The sequence below is a fragment of the Anser anser genome (genome assembly GCF_964211835.1).
Source record: "Anser anser genome assembly, chromosome: 14".
NCBI classification, from domain to species: Eukaryota; Metazoa; Chordata; class Aves; order Anseriformes; family Anatidae; genus Anser; species Anser anser.
In genome coordinates, this window is record NC_139735.1 from 17444379 (window position 1) to 17464950 (window position 20572).

Sequence of the window (20572 nt, forward strand, 5' to 3'; positions counted from 1 at the left end):
AAGAAAGCTATGTGCTCACATTTGAGGATGTATCTCTTGTGGGACGAGGTGGAAAAGCTTAGATTAGGACAGAATTAGTGGGCATACCTACACTTTTATCACAAGGGAATAGACTGGGAAAAGGGCAGCCTTCCACAGAAGTCACCTACAAATATCAAAATGAAGCCAGCTATTTCTAGTAAGAGAAAAGAATGATGTTCTATATCATGTAATTAATACCATATAATTTCTCCCAAGTGTTAGGGAAAGTAACTTCAAGCTAAGCACGAAAGCAACAAGCAAATAGCCAAGTTGTTATTGGCTCAACTTTTCACAAGAGCTCTAATTTCAAGCATTATTGTAAGCAAACTGCTTTTATGTAAAGTCTTACCTGAGCCTGCAATATTTACATGCTGTATATGGATAATAAATCATATATCAATTTAATCTTTTTTTTTTTAAATATCATTAAGAATTGGAGAATGAATTCCTTGTATGTTGTCTTTCACCAGCCCTTTGAGTGAGGCTCTGTATTCATACCTTAGAACAGTGACACTGCTAACATCCAAAGCAGGAACATGATACTTGCTCAGTCACAGAGAAATCTGTTGCCATGGGAAACACGAAGATATAAAAATCAGGAACTGGTAGCAGAATAAGTGAAAACACAGTTTCCATATATAAAAGAGAAAATAGAAAACAGAAAACATATAGGGCTAGGCAACAACTGTGATTTAATCCTAAATAAGGCCAGGGTATGATTCTGGAATATAGTAGCTTTATCTGAAGAACCCATATAAATTAATATGAAAAAGTGAAACTAATATCTTTAAGAAACTCTTCTGTACTTCCCCCTTACACAGTAGGGCTTACACACCTGCCCACTCACCCCAGTGTACATTTTTCTGTAAAACTGTTATGGCTTTAGCTGGGACAGAGTTAATTTTCTTCACAGAGGCTTGTATGATGCTTTTGACTTTCGATGAAAATCGTATTGGTAGCACACCGACGTTTGGGTTCTCGCAGTGTCCCCCAGAGCCGAGGCCGTTGCAGCTCCTCGTGCTGCCCTGCCAGCGAGGAGGCCGGGGGTGCTCCAGAACAGGGAAGGGACAGGACCAGGACAGCTGGCCCATGGTGGCCTCAGGGACATCCTGAACCATGCAGTGCTGTGCTGGCAGTAACAGCTGGGGTAAAGGACAGGGGCACATTCGGAGTGACAGTGTGTCTTGCCAAGCAGCCGTTCTGTGTGCTGAGTCCTGCTTTCCTGGGAGCAGCTGAACACCTGCCTGCCAGTGGGACACAGTGAATGGATTCCTTGGTTTGCTGAGCTTGTGCACATAGTTTACTAAAGCAAAAGCAATCTGGATCTCAACCTGTGAGCTCTGCTACTTTCACCTCTCCAATTCTCTCCCCCTTCACACCTGGGGAGAGCAAGTGGCTGTGCAGTGCTCAGCTGCCTGCACACCAGAAGTGCTTGTCCACTGCATGTCCCAGTGGGCTTATGACAACAAATGTGGAAAAAGCATCATGGAGAATGAACCCATACTTACACAGAATATTGTCCAACTAAGTTATTCATGTTACCTACTGCAGACCTAGAGCCTCCTCACAGTTGGCATTTAAACTTGAATTACTAAGCACATGCCAATTGAGAGTGACTCATTTAAGTAATTCATAACAACTCATTTTAAAAAGTCATTGTACATGTTAATTTCAAAGCTTTGCTGACAAAGCATCCAAGTTAAATAATTTGTAACTCGCTAATGACAAATGAGATGAAATGCAGTGATATCAATTTAATAGCTTCATAATTTACTCAATATGCAAAAGATTAAAACTTCATTATGAATCAATAATCCATCAGCCATGGTGTTGTGAATCACATCTGTTATTGATACTTAAATGCCTACTACAATTTTGAGTGGAACTAAAACTTGGGTGTTTTGCTCAACTTTGAAGAAATTACTGCAGTGATCAATAAAAAAAAGCAAAGTGCTTAGTTTTATTCTAACTTCAGTTTCAAGGATCCCAAACCACAAAATCCTAATAGTTAAATGTATTAAGGGCCATTATTCAATGCTTCATTTCAGATCATTAAGTGTTTTTTACTTGCTTCAGATGCAGTATGTATTTTTCTATACCTACACAGAAAACGTTCCTGATATAAGATGTGTATTGGAAGCTTCCTTATACTCTGTCCCAAAGTAAAAAAAAAAAATGAAGATAGAGGCATAACTTAAATTTCCATTTTGTTCTATGCTTTCCAGTGCTCTTGGCATATTGCCCCTGGCACATAGGCTCACTAGCACTACACCCTATCACTGTCTGGTGTTTGGAGACTGGCAAAAGGCTCATAAAACTCAGTTGAAATTTTCTTTACATGTTTATTTTATAGTTTCAAGGGTCCATAGTGTCATGTACATAAATACTTAGATGTCTCTCATACTGTAGAGGTTGCCTATGAATTCCTAACTTCAGACTCTAAACATCCATTTTAAGACCATTAGTAATTATACAATAATTCAGACTTGATATTGTTGCACGCCTCCAATTTTACTCCTCCACTAGAAGAGAAATGTGCTGAGATTTCCCCCCTCCCCTCCCAATTAACAGCCAGAAAACATATGCAGATTCCTTATTCAACCCCTCCTTACTCAATTCAGGCTCTGCAGAACATTCAGACTGTTCCTTCTCCCTCCCCTCATAATGAGATGCCATAAAAGTGTTCATACTTAATAGTGCTCAAGAAGAGGCATACCCTGCATGACAGATTTTCACAGGAAAAAAAAAAATCTCATCTAGTCTGCTTCGATTTCCACTTGGCTGCCAAAGTCAGGAGGTGTTACATGCCCCCTGACCTGCATCTCTCCCTCGGGAGGAGGGAAGCAACCACAGCACAAGCTCTGAAGGTGCCTCCTATTGCAATCAACGAGGAGCAGGCATTGAGGGGTGGCCCTCAGCAAAGATGAGGGTATGAGGGCAAGAGCTGAGTCTTTGAGCATCCTGTCTTCTAATGAAGATGTTTACAGGTTTGTCCTGTGATGGCATGCAGGCTGGTAACACAACAGCTTTGCTTGCAGCTTGCTTTTCAAGACATACCCAAGTAGTCTGCTTGACAGGTAATGAAACTTTGTGCTACTACTTTTAGCTTGAAGCTGAGTTCTTAAAATATCCTTTTCATATTGATCTGTGTTGAAATTAATTACATTTCCCCACAAGCTGAAACCCACAGCTAAAAACAGAGCCTAGTCAAACCTACTGGGGCTAAGATGGAGGTAAAAGAACCCTTAAAACACGGAACACACAAAACCTTACTCCTGGTCTTTGACAGAGTGGCTTGGCTCCCTGTAGGGGGATAAGGGTTAAATCTCATCACAAACAGCCAGAAGCCCTCGCAGCCCACTAACAAGGGTGGGGGATTACCAGGAGCTCCACATCTGTTATTGACAATGCTGATGAGCCTAATTGGCAACATGCAGCTGATCCCCCTGAAGCAGCAGGGGAGAGAAACAAATAAAGAGCAAAAAGGTGGATAAGACAGCTTGAGCAATGCACTTCCCAGAGCAGCTCTCTGGATAACCAGCTCTCACGTGCCACAGCTCACCAACCCCCTCTAGCAGGGGGACGACTGCAGGCCGGGGGCCACTGGGGAGCTCTGCAGGCAGAACCAGGCACATGCAAACACAGCCACAACAGCGAGACTGGTCTCTGAGAAGCCCATTTCATTTTTGTTAGACTAAACCCAAGTTACTCTTACCTGCCTCCCACCAATTTGTTAGAAATACCCTTTGGACTTTCCAAAAACCCTGAAGTCTGTAGCTTTATTGTAATATATGCATTATTGCCATAGTCAGTTGTACAAAGCAGTATGATATAGTGGCACTTCTATGCTTTATTAAGAGCATGCTCTAACAATACTACACCTACAACAGGATGTTCTTGCTCATTGCCTAAACAGGAATCCCATCTAGCATGGCTTGACTTTGGACAGAGCTCCCTCACTGCAGTTCAATTGCTCTCTGCATTATGACATGGAAACTATCCTAATAGTTGAGAGAAAAAAAGATATCAGGCCTGTCATAAAGTTAAGTACATCCCAAGTTCCCAAAATGACCTTGGATCTTTTATCACTTCACAGATATTACTCACTGTTCAAGCAATGTTATGATATTAAAGGGGTTTGCCATTACAAGTACTAAGTAGCCTATGCAACTGGATTCCTCTTCAAGCCTCTTTACCCAGTGATATCCCAGCTGCTTGAAAATGCTTTCAATGGCCATGAAGTACACTTAATTAAAATATTATTAGAATAGTGATGTCACCACATTGCAGAAATATGCCAAAAGGAGAGGTTAAGTGAATAATTAGCAATAAACTGCAGCTATGCACAGCCTGCAGTAGGAGCAAAGACAGGAAATAAAAATAAAAAATAACTACTTTGAAAAAAGGAGGTTCAGCCTGAGCACAGCTCACTCTGACTCTACCAGACTTGCTTTGGCCACCAGTAACACCCTGATTGACCTCAGATTTCTAATTAGTTGTAATGCACTTGAAACTCATTGTAAAGACTCTCTGGAGGTGTCTTCAGCTTTTTATTAGCTGGCAAGGTCAGTTCATTGTCTCTGTACTATCAGAATAAAAGGGATGTAATAGAACAGACTACACCAGCTTCACACCAGCCTTGGATTTTCCTGGACTTCACATGCACCAAGTTTTACTGTACACTGGAACAGAAGCTGTCATTTAACTCACTTGCCTTTCAACTAAAAGTAGTCATTAGAAACAACACTTGGAATGGTGGCATTGTGACCCATGTTAATATCGACAACTACAGAAACCTCTCCAAGCACTATTACAGACAGTTGGGCCAAGACATCTACCTCAGCTACATTCACAAAGCATGTGACAATAAGTATGATGACAACTTTCATCAGAGATCAATGATATTTTCAAGCTACAATACAGTAATTTGAGACTTCATGTTAACAGAAAACTATCTAGTTAGAAATTAAGACATCCACATTAGGAAAGATAGGTATATTAAATATCTTTCTCCAAGGATTATCAAGAGCTAACGGAAATAATTCAAAAAGACTCTAATTTATCATGTCCTAGAACACTTGTTGAAAATACACTCTAGCAGATCCTTCAGTTCTTTCAGTCTTCTTACACATCTCTCTCAATCTGAAGTTCACTCTACAAGTTCTGTGCGATCATAACTAATAACTTTCCAGGTGGCATTTGTCAACACATCCCAGTGTGCTGCATTGCTATCAGAGCTGGTGCATCATTTGGGATTATGAACACCCAATCCCAACACCTCAAAAAAATGTCCAGACCAAACTTGAAAACATCAGCTTCAAACTAAATATCTTTTGATTTCACTTGATATCAAAACTTTTTTTTTTTAAGGGAAGTATCTCCAAACCTCGTGTTTAGATGGTGGCAGAGTTAAAGACAGTGCAAAAACCAGCCTTGCCAACAAGCAGGCTGCAAGCTCTGCTCCAGACTCCTTTAACTTCAGAAGGCTGCTCTTTGCTCCGAGAGGAGAGAGCATGTATGTTCACTCCACGCTTGAAATATCCATGAGCTTATCTACTTCTATAAATATATAGCATCACACTGATCCTACGTTGATAACATACTTCTCCAAATGCTCTCAAGAAGGCAATAACACGAAGCAAAGCATTGTCAAAACAGAATTACAAGTGGACACAGTTTATTTCACATGCATTTAATTGAATTCCTTGACATTTCATGTGCATTATAGTAGATTTGTTCTACATCATCAGAAAACACGTTTTTAAACATGCACTACACATTAAACATTACATATCAGCAGAGAAAACACATTTCTGGATGAATACAATAATTTTAGAGTGATTTCTAATAAATTCTTACAGTAATCCTAAACTGCATTAGAAAATTCCAGTGTATTGTCAAGCTTCTGCACAACATCCCTCAACAACACGTCACATCTTTGCCAAGGCAGTTGAACTCCTAAAGCTGTCCTCACTGGCAGAAAACTTGTCAGATTAAATTGCCACCTCTTGTCAAGTCAAGATATACGATCTGATATCCCTCTGCCAATGATGACACAACCTGTCGTTTCACTTTGGATGGATTATGAATCTCCAGTGTTTCTCACTGTGAGCAAAAGATGTAGCTCATGGGAAGAGGGGAAATGCTGCTTGCTGGCCACTTGTCACATAGTTTATTATCAAAGCAGACAAAGCAATACAATACTCCCAAATCTGGGGATTGTTTTGTTTCGGCTGAAACAATGTGAAAACTACTTAACTAGGGAATAAAAATCAAAATATTTTAATTGTCTCCCTGAAGTGCTGTATCCATAATCTGTTACCCAAATGCTTAATTGCTGTTTCCAAACGTTCTCACAGAGATTACTATGTGCTGCTGCTACTACTTACAAGATCATACATAGTAGCACAGCTTTACAAAAATAAAGTGAACCGTTAGAACAATCCTTATTACATGGTAAAGACATCAATGAATAGATTGAATGGAACTGAATTTGGCTTTGTATAAGGCCTTCAACAATTGCCAAAAGGCCATTTGCTTTAGAAACACTTGTACTAAGTAACAAAAGCATACAATGCAACCATGTGCATCTGCCATCTCTGTGACTAACAATAGTATAAACATATGTAAGACACCACAAATCCTATTAGCACCATTTCAAAGCCCCAGAGCAGTCAATGAAAATTCCAATGCAAGACAAGAGTCCTCCAGCATGATGGACTGATCTTTACCAGGCAAAATTTTTTCTATGCTAGAAAGCAACTAGCACGGTCAGGAATGCATACATCTGCTGCAGACACACAGCCAACCACTCCAATCAAGGCAGCACCCACCCCTCTTCATTGGAAGTTCCATACGATCTTGCTGCATGTCAAGGCAGGAGAGATGGCCAGAAGCATAGCACTTGTACAGCATCTCCAATAACCCAACGCAGAACTTAAACTTTGTGGGGGAGTCAATTTCTGAGCCATAAAATACACGTAATTCTTAGGGAGGAAGAGAACAGAAAGGGAGAAGTATTCTAAGTTCTCAAGAGCATATCCATTAAAGGTTTGTTTCTATCAGTGTTTTTTCCAACAGCTACAATTCAAAACCCTACTATTGGTTCACTTACTCAAAACATAAGCAGACAACTGATACAGGGTATTCTAATCAAATTCCTTAACTCTCTTGGAAGAAATAAAATGAAGATTAATGAACTATTTCTGACATACCTATAAAATGTTTTGCTATACTCCTTTATAAATTTTATGTTTGAGCTTATGAAAGTTTTGTTTAGACACTCTCCATCTACCCCAAACAAAACAAAAAAAAAGAAAACCTACAGCTCTGTACATTAGAAATTCTTCAAAAAAAATTTACACATCTTTCCTTGAAACAAGAAGAAGCCATGTTATTAACTACGGGATAGAGAACTAAATTGTACTTCTATGCACAGTTCTTCAGTTACTAATAAAAAGTTACAAGTAATGTAACCTTAAAGCTAGTGAAGCTGGTGGAAGAAAATTTCAGTGATCACAAAGAAAATACTGTTGAAGTGAACTAGTGTACTTTGGAAGTTTGATTCAAATGTTTAGGAGAGGAATTCCTAGTAGAATACAAAGTTTTCCAAAGTTCTTTGAAGCAACAGAGCTGATGAGCACTTGAATTTCATTACCTGCTTGCAGGAATGCTTACTCTGTTCTCATCAGAGACTGCAATGCAATGGCTCTTAGCAGCACCTAGGAGCACAATTTAAAAAATTTGCCCTGGAGAAAGCTTCTGAGAAGCCTGAACCAACCCACAACTGCATTCACAGCTCTTCCAACTGAGGACAGTAGGTGGGTTGTACAGCAATCTCAATAGACATCAGAGTTAAGGCAATACTGGAAATTTTCTAGGATTCTTTTGCAAGCTTCTCCAAGGCAGCTATATGGAAGTTGAACTTACAATCAACATAGAACAGATAAGAATTTAAGATCATCAAAAGTAGATGTCAGGCAGTGTTTTTTTTTTTGTTTGGTTGTTGTTTTTTGTTTTTTTTGTTTTTTTTTTTTTTTAAGAAGTGTTAGTAAATAAAATAATTCCAATTTAGTTTTGCCACTGAAGCTCTAAGTTGTTTGGTTTTTTTTTTTGAGGTGATAAAAAAGGTTCAAAACATTTTTTACCCACTTAAACATCTTACTTAAAAGAAACTCTTTCAACTAACCTTTTAGATGACCCCAGACCCCTGTTTAGATAATCCCATTATCATCTTTAAAGAATAAAGATATTATGAAACCGAAGCTATAGACTAATGTTACCTTATTAAAATCCTATTTACGTAGAATTAACATAAATACAAGTTGGTAAACCATATGCTATCACATCTGTTCCTCTGTGTATTAATAACAAGACTGTCCCCTATAGGGCTCTGAAATTAATATGTATTAGAATATATTACAAAGTATTTGGATTCCCTTGACAATATAATTTGTAGCTAGATTATTTGTAAGCTTCTAGCTCCGAATTACTGCTGTTGCACTATGCATCAGCTGCTACTTCTAGTGTGATTAAAGTACAACACCTGGCTCTTTTGCTATTAAAACTTTGTGGAACTGTGTCAATTTTCAAATACTCAGCTTGTTACATTTCAAGTATTTTCAGATTAAAAGTGTCAGAATATTTCAGTTCTTTGCCAACCACAGCATCATTTTGAAGCTTTGTTTTCCAACCTCCAGGATGCTTAATATATGTCAAAACACCAGCAGCGTTTACTAATTAGGTTAGGAAAAAAACTCATAAATAGAAGCCCAAGAGTTCCAAATCTGAAGTTTGAGATATGTATTCAGTCTTAATGGCCAAACATTCTTCAGATCTGTTTGCATCTTCCAGTAAAACTAACAGATGCCTCCTTGAACTGAATAAACCAGGTGTCCATATTTTCTCTTGACTACACTGTACCAAATAAAGAACCATTCTGGCTCACCAGAAGTAGTTTATGACTAATGCTTTTCTGAACAATTCTCTCATTTTATACCCAAAACTATTACAGTCAACATCACTAAAAGCTTAGCTTGAAAGGGATAAAAATTTAGTAAGTTTTCCTTTGAAAAAATTCCCTTCCAAGGAATCTCATTGTAGCAACAGTCATGGATCCTACTGACATTAAGCTTTTGATGATTATGTCTTACACTTCCACAGGCTATGTGAGAAATCACACTTTTATAGGAATTTTAGAGGGTTATCATTACCACCTTCCTCTGCCCTACGCCATCCAAAGCAAGAGCTCTGTTTTCATATGGGCAAACCTTAAGTCATCCCATAGCAGCCTGAGGGAAGGAACCTGTTCCTACCCACAGCTCCATTTCAAGTGGGACAAACTACGTTCTGGCTGTGGTTATCCCCATGAAAGCAGCTGCGTCATCCCTTGCATTGAGGGGAAAAAAGAGATTCTCTTAATACCAGCGATGAACTATTGTCTCTGACCATGCGAGTTATAAATACCCTTCATTATTGCCTCTGTTTGTTGCTTACAAGTAGCAGATGAAAGAATTGGACACATCAAGGAAGTTCACACAGAAATCTGTATCACAAATACGTATAGAAATGGAACACCTTTAGTTCCTCCCTTAAAAGGGAATTAATAAAATCAGGGCAATACTTTGTAAGACCAGAAAATACTTTACTATACTCTCCTTAATGTTTAATGTATTAATGTTCTATCACTAAAAGAATCAAATAAATAAATAAATTAGATCAGCTGCTAAGTTTAGTTTTAAGAAACTACATGCTAAAATAGGAAACTGTAGAAAACATGTCTTTATAACTACTACAGCTTCTTTGTAGTTCTAAAGACTATCCTCACTGTAAAATGCTTCTCTAGTTTTAAAGGTAAAAAAAAATAAAGCGAATAAAGGAAAAAAGCTGTCTGCAAGCTGATCACTTAGACTACACAAGAACAAAGACTTGAAGAAAAGCACCTTACAGGCTGTGATGAGTAGCCAGGCCTGAGGGTCACTACCACCCTCTCAGCATCCAGTTTCAGGAAAGAAAAGGAGCCCAGAAGAGAAAACAGTGCCTACCTAGGGCTGACAGAGCAGTACCAACCTACAGCAGTGTGGATGAGCACACTGGGTTCGCCACAGCATTTTCTCTGGGTTTGGGGGGAATTCTATATGGCTGCAAGGAGAATGTCCTCTCTCTTCCGTGGTTTGCTCCTTCTGTACTTATCATCCCCCAACATCCCTTTTTTTTTTAATGTTTCCTATTAATCATTCCCACAAATAAGCCGGGCAATACTAAAGACATATTTAAACTCACCATTTCAGTCCTGCTGTCTCTGAAACACTACTGGTGCCTCAGCAACATGCCTGTGCTGTGAGGCGCAGTAACCTCCCCCACACAGGCCCCAAACAGCCCTATGCTAACCCAGGTAGCTCCATTATCTACCTTGAGCTAGCTTATTTATGAAAGAACACATAGAAAAACACCAGCTAATCTCCTCAGAGTACCTCTTGAGCTAAAAAAGAACCACAAACAAGCCAAACCTATCTAAAAGTTTTTTTTTTTTTTTTTAAACCTGCGCAACAAGGAGCCAAGTCCTCTTCCCCAGGCCAGCAAAACCAAGCCAACATTTCAGGTGGTATACTTCTCAAACAGATCTCTTACCACTGACAAAGCACTTCAGACACAAGCCACAGCTCTGGGGAGTCCAGGAGAGACCAAGCCTGGAGCAAGGAGAGGCACAGGCCAGGGCTGGTCCCAGCACCAAACTGAGGGGCAGCATCCACAGCTAGGACCCAAGAGCCAGGCCTGCCCTCTTGCTATTACCCTCATGTTTTGAGAAGAGAGGTAAAAGTGACCCAGGCTTGATCTTTTATCACCTGAAGATAAAAAACACATTTGTTGATTTGCTACCAAACAGTTATATAAAGAACTGTACAGCTTAACTCTGAGCACCTGCTGTTTCACACTAATAAAACACTGCTTGTTGTCCCTCCCCTCAGACACCTGCAGCTTGTTTGTTTTCCAGCCAAAAGAAGAGTTGTTTTAGTTTTTCTTGTAATCTCTGAAATAGTACAATAAAACACTACTGCAGATTTCTGCTTTGTGTATGAACTTATATTTGAACTTGACCACTTCTGAGAAGAACTTTGTATTTGTAAATTGGAATTATGGTTCATTGTTGCTTTAGGGTTTAGATTTCCTGAACATACTTCTCAAAAGAGATTGGAGAGATTTAAAATGCCTCAGTGGTTTTTTGATAACTGTGAAACCCTCCAAGACAAAAGCCCATAGTTCTTTATGTTAGGTCTAAAACATACACAGAGGGTCTGTGCCATCTCTGTTTACAGCTGGGGAAGTGGAGGCTCTGGGAAGTGGTACAAAGGGCCTTGCCCCCAGCGGAATACCCCAGGGACATGCTGCCTTCCTGACTACCTGCCACGCAGGCACTGAACATCCCAGGAAGATTTTTAGCTAGTGATAGAAACAGAAATACAGAAGTATTTACATTGCTTTTACTTCTGTATATTTGTAAATACTTTTGTTCTGACACCGCTCACGGCAGAGTTTATATTCATGCTTCAGTGCCACGTGACTGACTACATGATGAGTGTAGGGCTTCAAATGGAGCTTATGAACAGATCCTCCCCTCATGTTTTTGAACAAATACTGAGAAGTACACCTGAGTTTTCTTCAAATGTAAATAAAAATAAATGAATTGTAGAAAAAAATATTAAATGATTGTACTTACAGTACTGTTTTACTTTCAGAGTTCTAGGGCCTAACTCATATTTTTAGATTTCAGATTCTGCTAGCACAATAAAGTATCCAGTATGTCATTCTTTTTGTATTCACAAAACAGTACAAAACATTAATGAAAAACTCTTTTCTCTCAGTGCATTTTTTTTTCTGAAGCTGTGTACTGTGCAACAAACTAGCCACGAACTAAGGAGCCAAGTGACGGAAAAGGCAAAATGCAGCCTTTCTGTTTCTGCAGTACCACAGAAACACTAAACTTGTCATAAGTTGAGTAATGCAGACATAGCATGTGTGATTTTAGGTGTTAGACGTTGACTGCACCTTTTCTGGAATCAGAGCTTTAAAATTAGAGGAAGAAATATAAAACTGAACAGTCCTGAGCTTCTCCTGCACTGGGTCTTCTCAAAGCTTAAATCCATATACATTTTATTTTCAGGCTCATACAGTCTTCTGCCTGGCACTCCACTGAAAGTTGAAATGGTGCATTGCAGGACACAGTGTGTACTGCATCAGCTCCTGGAATGAAAAACAGCCTTAAACATAAAAGATCATTTTAAGTGTTAACTGGTGTTAAGCAACAGAAGAGGAATTGCTATATTCAATAAACAAATCAGTTGAGCAATATGACAATTGGAAGCTATGCAGACATGACTTTAATGTTTTTTAAATTTTGAACTGCAATTAGTATTCTGCTTTATTATGTATGTTAGGTCCCATCATGGTTCAGATTGCTGCATAACAAATTATACAAACACGTGAGCTCTAGACCTTCTGATGTGCAATTTCATGATGCCTTCAAAATTTCGTTCAATTCTGCATATTAATTAATTGTTTTTATGGCAGTCGACTTTTAAGTGTTTCATTAATTTTCAACATAAGACACAAATCTAATGATTTTTTCCAGTCAAAGACAAACGGATCAGATCAAGAGTAATCCCACTGAGCTCTGAGGTTCAAAGTAGTGATCACTATGGTCTTTCAGTTATAGACCAGTGACCCTTTTGAATAGTATCCGCATATAATTAATATAAGCATGTCTTAATAAACCATATGCTCGTTCAGCTGTTCTCTGCTGTATTAATAACAAGGCTGTCCCCTAAGGGACTCCAAAATGAATGTATATTAGACATAAGTATCCTAATAACCAGAAGGTAACACAGTTGTACTTGACTTACGTTAGATAAGTATTTAATACAACATTATTTTAATGACTTTAACAAAACATATGTTCCTGTCAACTCAGAAATGCCATTTACAGAATTGAGGATAAGCTGAATACTGGGATAACAAACCCTCACAAATGCCCTTCCCTTCCATTATACGTTAATAAAGAATGAGATTCTTGGTAATTTGTTTTTCTAATGCCGGGACAAGTATTCTTACCTCAAAAAAAGGGAAAGTGGCTATAAGGCAAAGTGCAACATGGCAAAACCTCTGAAAGCATCAAATAATTTCAGATTTCATTTGCTGTTGCTCATTACCTTATGACATGGACTATAATGGGGTATTCTTCTTCACAGTAACGTCTTGCTATCTGCACATCTGGTACTTCTTTCAGAGATTCTCGCTGTGTCAATGATCAGGTCCCACAGCAGCTATCTTGCATGTAATAAACCTAGATGAAAAATTCATGAATAACATTTTCTTACACTGTTTTTAACTAATGTCTTCTTTCCCCTTCCCTGTGCCATTTTTAAGTACAAACATGTTGTTTGTGAAGTGAACAGAAGGTTCACTCTATTTTATTATTTTTTGTCTTTGCTGTCATGTAGGATGAACATGGGTATACTGAGCAATGGAGAAACTGTACGAGTATTTGGGGGAAACCCCAATTAATAGGCTCACATTGGGCGAAATTTGCAATCGTCATTCCACCCGCCATATAGCTCTGCTTAATATGATAGAGCACACAGGAAAGCTCAAAGTTACAGCTCCAGTACACTGAGCAGATGTGATCCCCACCTTACAAGATCCACTGATAGTTACAATACAGTTGTCATTTTGAATCGGATGAAAAGCAGCTGTTAAGTGTTCTTTTCAAAAAAATTCATACTGTTCTGCAACAAATGGTAATTAATTGTTAAAAGGGGAATATTGTGAGCAGTTCTCCAGATAAAATGCTTTTGTTTATCATTAATTTATAACAATGGTTGCAAACTTCAGAAGAAGATGCAAGAGTCGTACAGTAATGAAGCCTAAATATTCTGATCAAAACAACTGCAGCAGGTTAAACATCTCCACTGGGCTAACTTAGCTGAATTGAAATGTCTAGTCTCAATTGCTTGTTTCTGTGTTGTGCTTTCACCAGCTGACATGAGGAAACTTCTTTTCGTGACAAAAGACAAAACATTTCTGCCAGCTGAGGTGACATTGTGTTCACTCAATAATGATACAAGGCCCTGAGGTTCTTCGGCAAGAAAGATAACAAAGAAAATCCTCATTAACTAACTGCAGAAGAATGAAGGTCAACCCACAGAGAGAATTTCATGCTTACATGTCAGTTAGAACATTTGTTCTTCATTAATTCTTTAAACCCAAGCTGGGATATCATCTAGCAGCATTTTAATGTCCTGTACTCCATTAGAAACAACTCTTAGGATGCTGTTTTCTTTGTACTATATATAACAGGCCATTTTTATAAGCAGTTGACTTCCCATCATTGGGAACTAATAATGCTTTAGGATTGTTACATGACTAGATATAATACAGGTAATAATAGTTTGAGTATTTCAAGACGAAATACATTAGGAGTGCCATAATATATTTTAAGAAACAAAACTCACTATATGGACACATAAAGATACTACCACTACTACTGTTTGTGCACTAGTTTGTTATAGTCATATTTTTAAGTGTTGTGTGCTGAATAATAACACCATATTTCTGTCAAGAGCATATTCCCCATAGAGCAGTATAATTTCATGCAAGATACTATATTTTCAAATATGAATTAGTGGATATTACTGGCAAAACCACAGTAGAAATACTACCTATTTTTTTCTTACAGTACTCACAAAATTTTGTGTAAATTGTGTAAAATTTCAGATTTTATTCTGCTTCCAATGATTAGATTCTGCATGAAACAGGATGGTAAATGTGAAACTCAGGAAGGCTTCCTGCAATGGGTGAGTATGAGCAGAGACCTCCATCTGGTTGTACTCAGAAAGTCAGAAGATTCCACCTATAGAGCAGCACTGGCAAAACAAAGTAGTAATGCGTTATGCTACAATGGTTGACTAAACTGAAGCAGTTAATGGAATTCCCATACCTCCCATCCCACCAGTTCTAGTAAGCTCCATTTACAAGACAGTAACATTCAAAACCTTTGCAGCTACTTGTAATTTTGCCCTCCCTCTATGCTGCATGACTGTTCTGCATCTGTTTTTATTTTAATTTACATACTTCAGTCAGAGATATCTGAGACATCAGGAAAGGGGAAACTGACAAATCATTAGAAATGATGTACTGCCAAAAGTAGAAAGATGTTGGAGAGATGGCTGAAAAGCATGAGTATTTTAACTGAATGTCCTGTTATTGTTTCATCCAAATCCTCAGTGAGGTATCTTACATGTCCCTTTTATCCACTGTCATCCTGGTACCAACACACTATTCAATGATTACTGTGCAAATAAAGAAGCATTCCTGTTTCTACACTGACTGTTACTGACTTGTTTAGGCTTTAATCTTCAGGTGACATTAGATTCCTAGATCAGCACAGAACCCCAGCAATTTCAGGAAACAGCCTGTCAGTGAAACTTACTGATTAGCATGCTGTCTAATCTAACACTGAGAAAAAAAAAAAAAAAAAAGTATGATTATTTCCCTCCATATTCAAATCATAAATCTAGCAGTTGTAAATGTTATAAGAAGAAAGCTGAGAAATAAAATTTTAAAATAACAGAACACTAAGGGGCCTGAAACAAAACAGACTTCAAACTTAGTTGAACTCTGCTATTCTAATCCAAACGAATAGTGAAGCAAAGTGTCTATTTGCATCATGGATCATGAAGCAGGCTGTAGCCCTGAGTGGGCTTATCTAGCTGACTTTTAAAATGTTTCCATTCAACCTTGTCCACTACAAAATCTTCGGTCCAATACCCTTGTTTCTGCTGTCAGGCAACACTGCGAACATGACGTTTTTTCTACACTCCTGTGCACCTGTAGAGTTCTCTTGCCTGTTCCTCTGTCAGCCCAGCAGACAATTGCTCTTCTCTTTCACATCTTTTTGTTAGGAAGGCAGCAAATTAGATGCTGCTCTCTCTTCCCAAACTTATCCTGATTGGCTTGAAAGGAGATCCTTGAGTCACCCTGCCACATCTATTTCACAACAAGGCACCTGACACAGTCTTAAAAAGAACAGCAGTAGTATCCTGTGATTTTCCCTTTCCCAGACAGCAAACTATACATTAATTCTACCTCAGAGTTTTCCTCTGATGCTGCCTGGGGTCTTCATTACATGGGTGGCCTCTTTTCTGGTACTCTACCTTTCAGAATGGCCAAAACACCCCTTTACAGAATGCATCAGTCCCTGCTACTCTATCATACAGTGCTAGAGTAAACTAAGTAAATTAAGAAACAAAAATTGATGGTGAAATAAAATTACCATTAGATTTAGGCAGTGTGTGTCCATCTCAGCTGCCATTTATACATTCCTTACATCTCTTTCATAATAAAATTCACAGATAAGCACCTCTCATACGTACTAATTTACAATAAGAGAACTGTAGCAGATACTTTGTTCTGTGTATATATGTAGTTCATACATATTATGAAGTGTAGCTCATAGTTTAGATAAAAGCCTGTCCTGTTCTAGCCTTTTTTTCAAGTTGATCAATGAAATGACTCTACGAAGGGGAAGAGCACATAGATGAAGAACTGTTGCCTACATCACAGATACAGGAGCTTCCTTACTTTCTTCTCTTGTGCTTGCATAGTTTAGGCACAGGATTTGGTTCACCCTCTTCTCTGCTGAACAATTATGAAGTAGTGCCTGGTCTACTTAGCAAATGGTGCAATTTCCTCTTTCACTTTTATTCATTTATTTGTTTTATAATGAAGAGAAAGCTCTCAGAGTGAGTGAGCAATTACCCAGCACCTTCCTCTGGGATCTCTCTGAAAGTAAGGAACAGAGGCACTCAAACATGATTCCAATCCACCTTTGCTATCAGCCAGCAGCAGAGCCAATTTGAAAAGCTTTTGACATATCCAAAGGTCTTACAGGCTCTCACATGAGTTAAGTATGTTAATGCATTCCTAATCAAAACAAAAGATGCAAAGTTCCTATTGAATACACCCAGTAATTGCTAACAGATAATAAAAACGTGTCAAAAGTTCATAGTCCATCCCCCAGTTGTTTGTTTTTAATAATACTTCCAAAATTCATCTGATTTTCCTAACAGCCTGAAATTTTTATGACAAGATTGTGAACTTAATTGTGAAAATGCCAAATTTAAAATACACCTTGATCTAGTTTTCTACCAATATCAGATTAAATTGATGTTTTTAAATAACTTGATCTGAATTTAGACGAAAGCAAGCAGGGCTGGTTTGTCTGCTTGTTTTTGGGGGAGGGCTGGTGCGCAGACAGATGGGATACAGAAACATTACATTAAAAATACAAGTTAAAAGATGCAAAAAACCCTTATTCAGTTACATGAAGGTATGCACACGGGTTATTTCTGAACCAGTGATTTTCTGAATCCTAACCAGCTATTCTACACCCACTACAAAACACTACCCTTTCCATAGTGAAAAATGATTCCTTTTCTTCTGCTGTAAAAATTGAAGTAATATTCTTTTGTTATTTTCATAGATAATAATTCGTACTAGCAAAGCACAACAGAATACAAAAATTCTTCATAAAATATCATAACATTTAATGTTATATTAAACAAGGGCAAGAAAGAAGATCCTGACAATTACAGGCCTGTCAGTCTCACTTCAGTGCCTGGTAAAATTACGGAGAAGGTTATTCTGGGACTTATTGAAAAACACGTAAAGGACAACGTGGTCATTGTTAAGAGCCAACATGGGTTCACTAAGGGAAGGCTATGTCTAACAGACTTAATTTCCTTCTATGAAAAGATCACCTAGCTAGTTAATCTTTCTGGATTTCAGTAAAGCTTCTGATACTCTCTCACAGTATCCTTCTGGACAAAATGACCAGAATACAGTTAGATAAAAGCATAGTAAGATGAGTGAACAATTGGCTGATTGATCAGGCCCAGAGGGTTCTTGTAAATGGGGTTACATCAGGCTGGCAACCTGTCACTAGTGGGGTTCCCTGGGGCTCCATTTTAGGACCAGTCCTCTTCAATGTTTTCATAAACATTTTGGATGAAGGACTTGAAGGGCTTTTGAGCAAGTTTGCAAACAATACCAAACTGGGTGGAGCTGTTGACTCCATCAAGGGTGGTGAGACCTTGCAGGGAGATCTGGACAAATTAGACAGGTGGACAATCACCAACAATATTGTTGCAGTTTAACAAGAGCAATTGCCAGATTCTGCACCTGGGAAGGGGCAACCCTGGTTATATGTACAGACTGAGGAACAAGATGCTGGAGAACAAGATGCTGGAGCCAGCAGTATGCCTTGGCAGACAGGAGGGCCAACCTTATCCTGGGGTGCATTAGGCACAGCATTGCTATCTGGTCGAGGTATGGGACTGTCCTGCTCTGCTCTGCGCTGGTGCGGCTTCACCTCAAGTATTATGGGCAGTTTTGGGTACCACAGTATAAGATATAAAACTGTTAAAGTGTCCAGAGGAGGGCAACAAAGATGGTAAAGGGTCTGGAGGGCAAGACGTATGAGGAGTGGCTGAGGTCCCTTGCTGTGTTCGGCCCAGCCCAGAGCAGGCTGAGGGGAGGCCTCATGGCGGCCTGCAGCTCCCTCACAAGGGGAACGGAGGGGCAGGCGCTGAGCTCTGCTCCCTGGGGACAGCGACAGGACCCGAGGGAACGGCATGGAGCTGGGACAGGGGAGAGCTGGGTGTGCAGTGGTCACAGTCCTGAGCCTGCTGGAGTTCAAGAAACATTTGGACAATGTACTCAAACACATGGCCTGATTTTTGCGTGGTCCTGTATGGACACTGAAGTTGGACTTGATGATCCTTTTGCTCCCTTCCAACTTGGATATTCTGTGATTTTATGGTATTATTGGATGAGAGTATGGATTTCATGGAATTTATAAATTGAGTTAAGAAAAGAGTACATTTATTCAATATACTGAGCCAAATTCTCTATTGTCTTGCCCTTCTTGTATAGGAATACAAAGGACGTTAAGAAATACTGCTATCCAAATCTACAACAGTTTACAGCCTGCTGTTTACAACCTAAGATATAAGACTATACAGAAAGTATCAGTTCTAATTCACATACATTTAAAGAGATTTGAGAAACAAGTGTAAAGCTTTAGAAAATCCTAGTCAACATAAGACCTTTGTATACAAGTATTACACTATCTTGTGTTATTTTGGAAGCGGATTTTTTCCTCTCCCATCAATCTAAGTCTATTTATTTAGAAATTACCGGGTTATTAGAACCACTATCTTAGCTATTGTATTTAATTTTCAATCTGCATTACATTTCAATATCATAGTGGCAGACAAAGAGGTGGATGGTTCCATTTCTGTAGCTTCCAGTTCTGTAAAATGAATCACAGTGTGAAAAATGAAGATTAATGGGCTTCATAATCATTTTGTTTTGCTAAAGCTAACTTGAATAAAACAGAAAAAGAGTTCAGATATGAAAACATCTTTGATATCTTTAGATAAAAATAAACATTGTACATAATTATGAGCTCGTGCACAAATTGTCATTTTATTTTCTTTCATGCTTGTCTGAAATATCATTCCCATATGAACACTGGATTTTCACGATAAACTCTTTCAAACTGCTAGCTACATGATATTCAGGAAAAGGTCTATGAGAAGATGAAGCATAGACTAGCTCACTGCCATTCTGAGCATGTTAATTTAAGGATTCCATGCGTGTGTTGATCTTTCAATAGCCATTTTATTTCTTTACTTTAACTGAAGGGTAGGATGGTTTAACTTGGGATAGATATAGCAATTGTGACCCCCAGTTGCCTGCCTGATCCCTCTCTGAGGACTTCATATGTTTTCTTTGTAGCTATTTAAGGGTCATAGTTTTGCTTTTGGACTTCAAAGTCATGGAAATAAGCCTCCCCATCACCTGTTGGCATCATGAAAATGCTGGTAAACATAGTGGGCAAAAGTTTGGACCTTTTCTTCTGAGATGAAAACCACTCTGTTGTATGACATACAAGTAACATTTAATCAAGTGTGATCCAAATTAAAACTGCTACAAAACCAACTGTATAATGTTTCATGCACAATCCCCATTAATTATAAAGGGGGTAAAACCAGAATTAAAATTATTTAAGACAAAAGTCAGAGACTATTATTTGGTTCCTCACTGGCTGGAAATTACTGTACCAGCATTTTGTGTTTTTTTGAGTCTTAAGTTGTAGAATTTCCTTTAACCTGGTCCTATTTGATAGGAAACTAGGCACATTTTAAATTTTTCAATACACGATAAAGAAAGAGAGCAGGTGATATGAAATAATGTATTTCATACCTATTCAGCTTCTTGTAGTTTCTCCGGACCAATGAACTCAAATTAACAGAGTGATTGCCTGATAAAAGCCCTATACCTCAACTCTGACACCGTCCAGCATTGATCCAGTAGAACCCTCTTTCTCACGGCTACAAAGTCAATATAAATTTCATCCACCAACTTCTGCTTTATTTCTAACTTGGTCACTGTATCTGTTGTCATGTTGCTCTGGCATCTTGAACACTACCGT

The 20572-nt window shown here is 38.6% G+C and overlaps 1 protein-coding gene across 18 annotated transcripts in view; it reads right to left on the reverse strand.

Annotated features, from left to right (window-relative positions):
• The window catches only part of LOC310881738 (uncharacterized protein), a 796919-nt gene that overhangs the window by 308999 nt on the left and 467348 nt on the right, over positions 1–20572 (reverse strand). For 5 of the 18 annotated variants that reach the window (XR_014572539.1, XR_014572540.1, XR_014572542.1 and 2 more), the window contains 2 exons: positions 13227–13360; positions 8027–12261 (listed from right to left, as the gene is read on the reverse strand). The exons of 6 other annotated variants lie outside the window; for them this stretch is intronic. Coding sequence is in view for 2 of the 12 variants with exons in the window: in XM_083799378.1 (XP_083655504.1) it covers positions 12155–12261 (107 nt within the window). In the remaining 10 variants the exon portion in view is untranslated. Of the gene's footprint in view, positions 1–590; positions 7008–8026; positions 12262–13226; positions 13361–14759; positions 14940–20572 lie in introns of those variants that run through there. 7 more of the 18 variants (XR_014572545.1, XR_014572546.1, XM_083799377.1 and 4 more) reach the window with 5 other exon arrangements.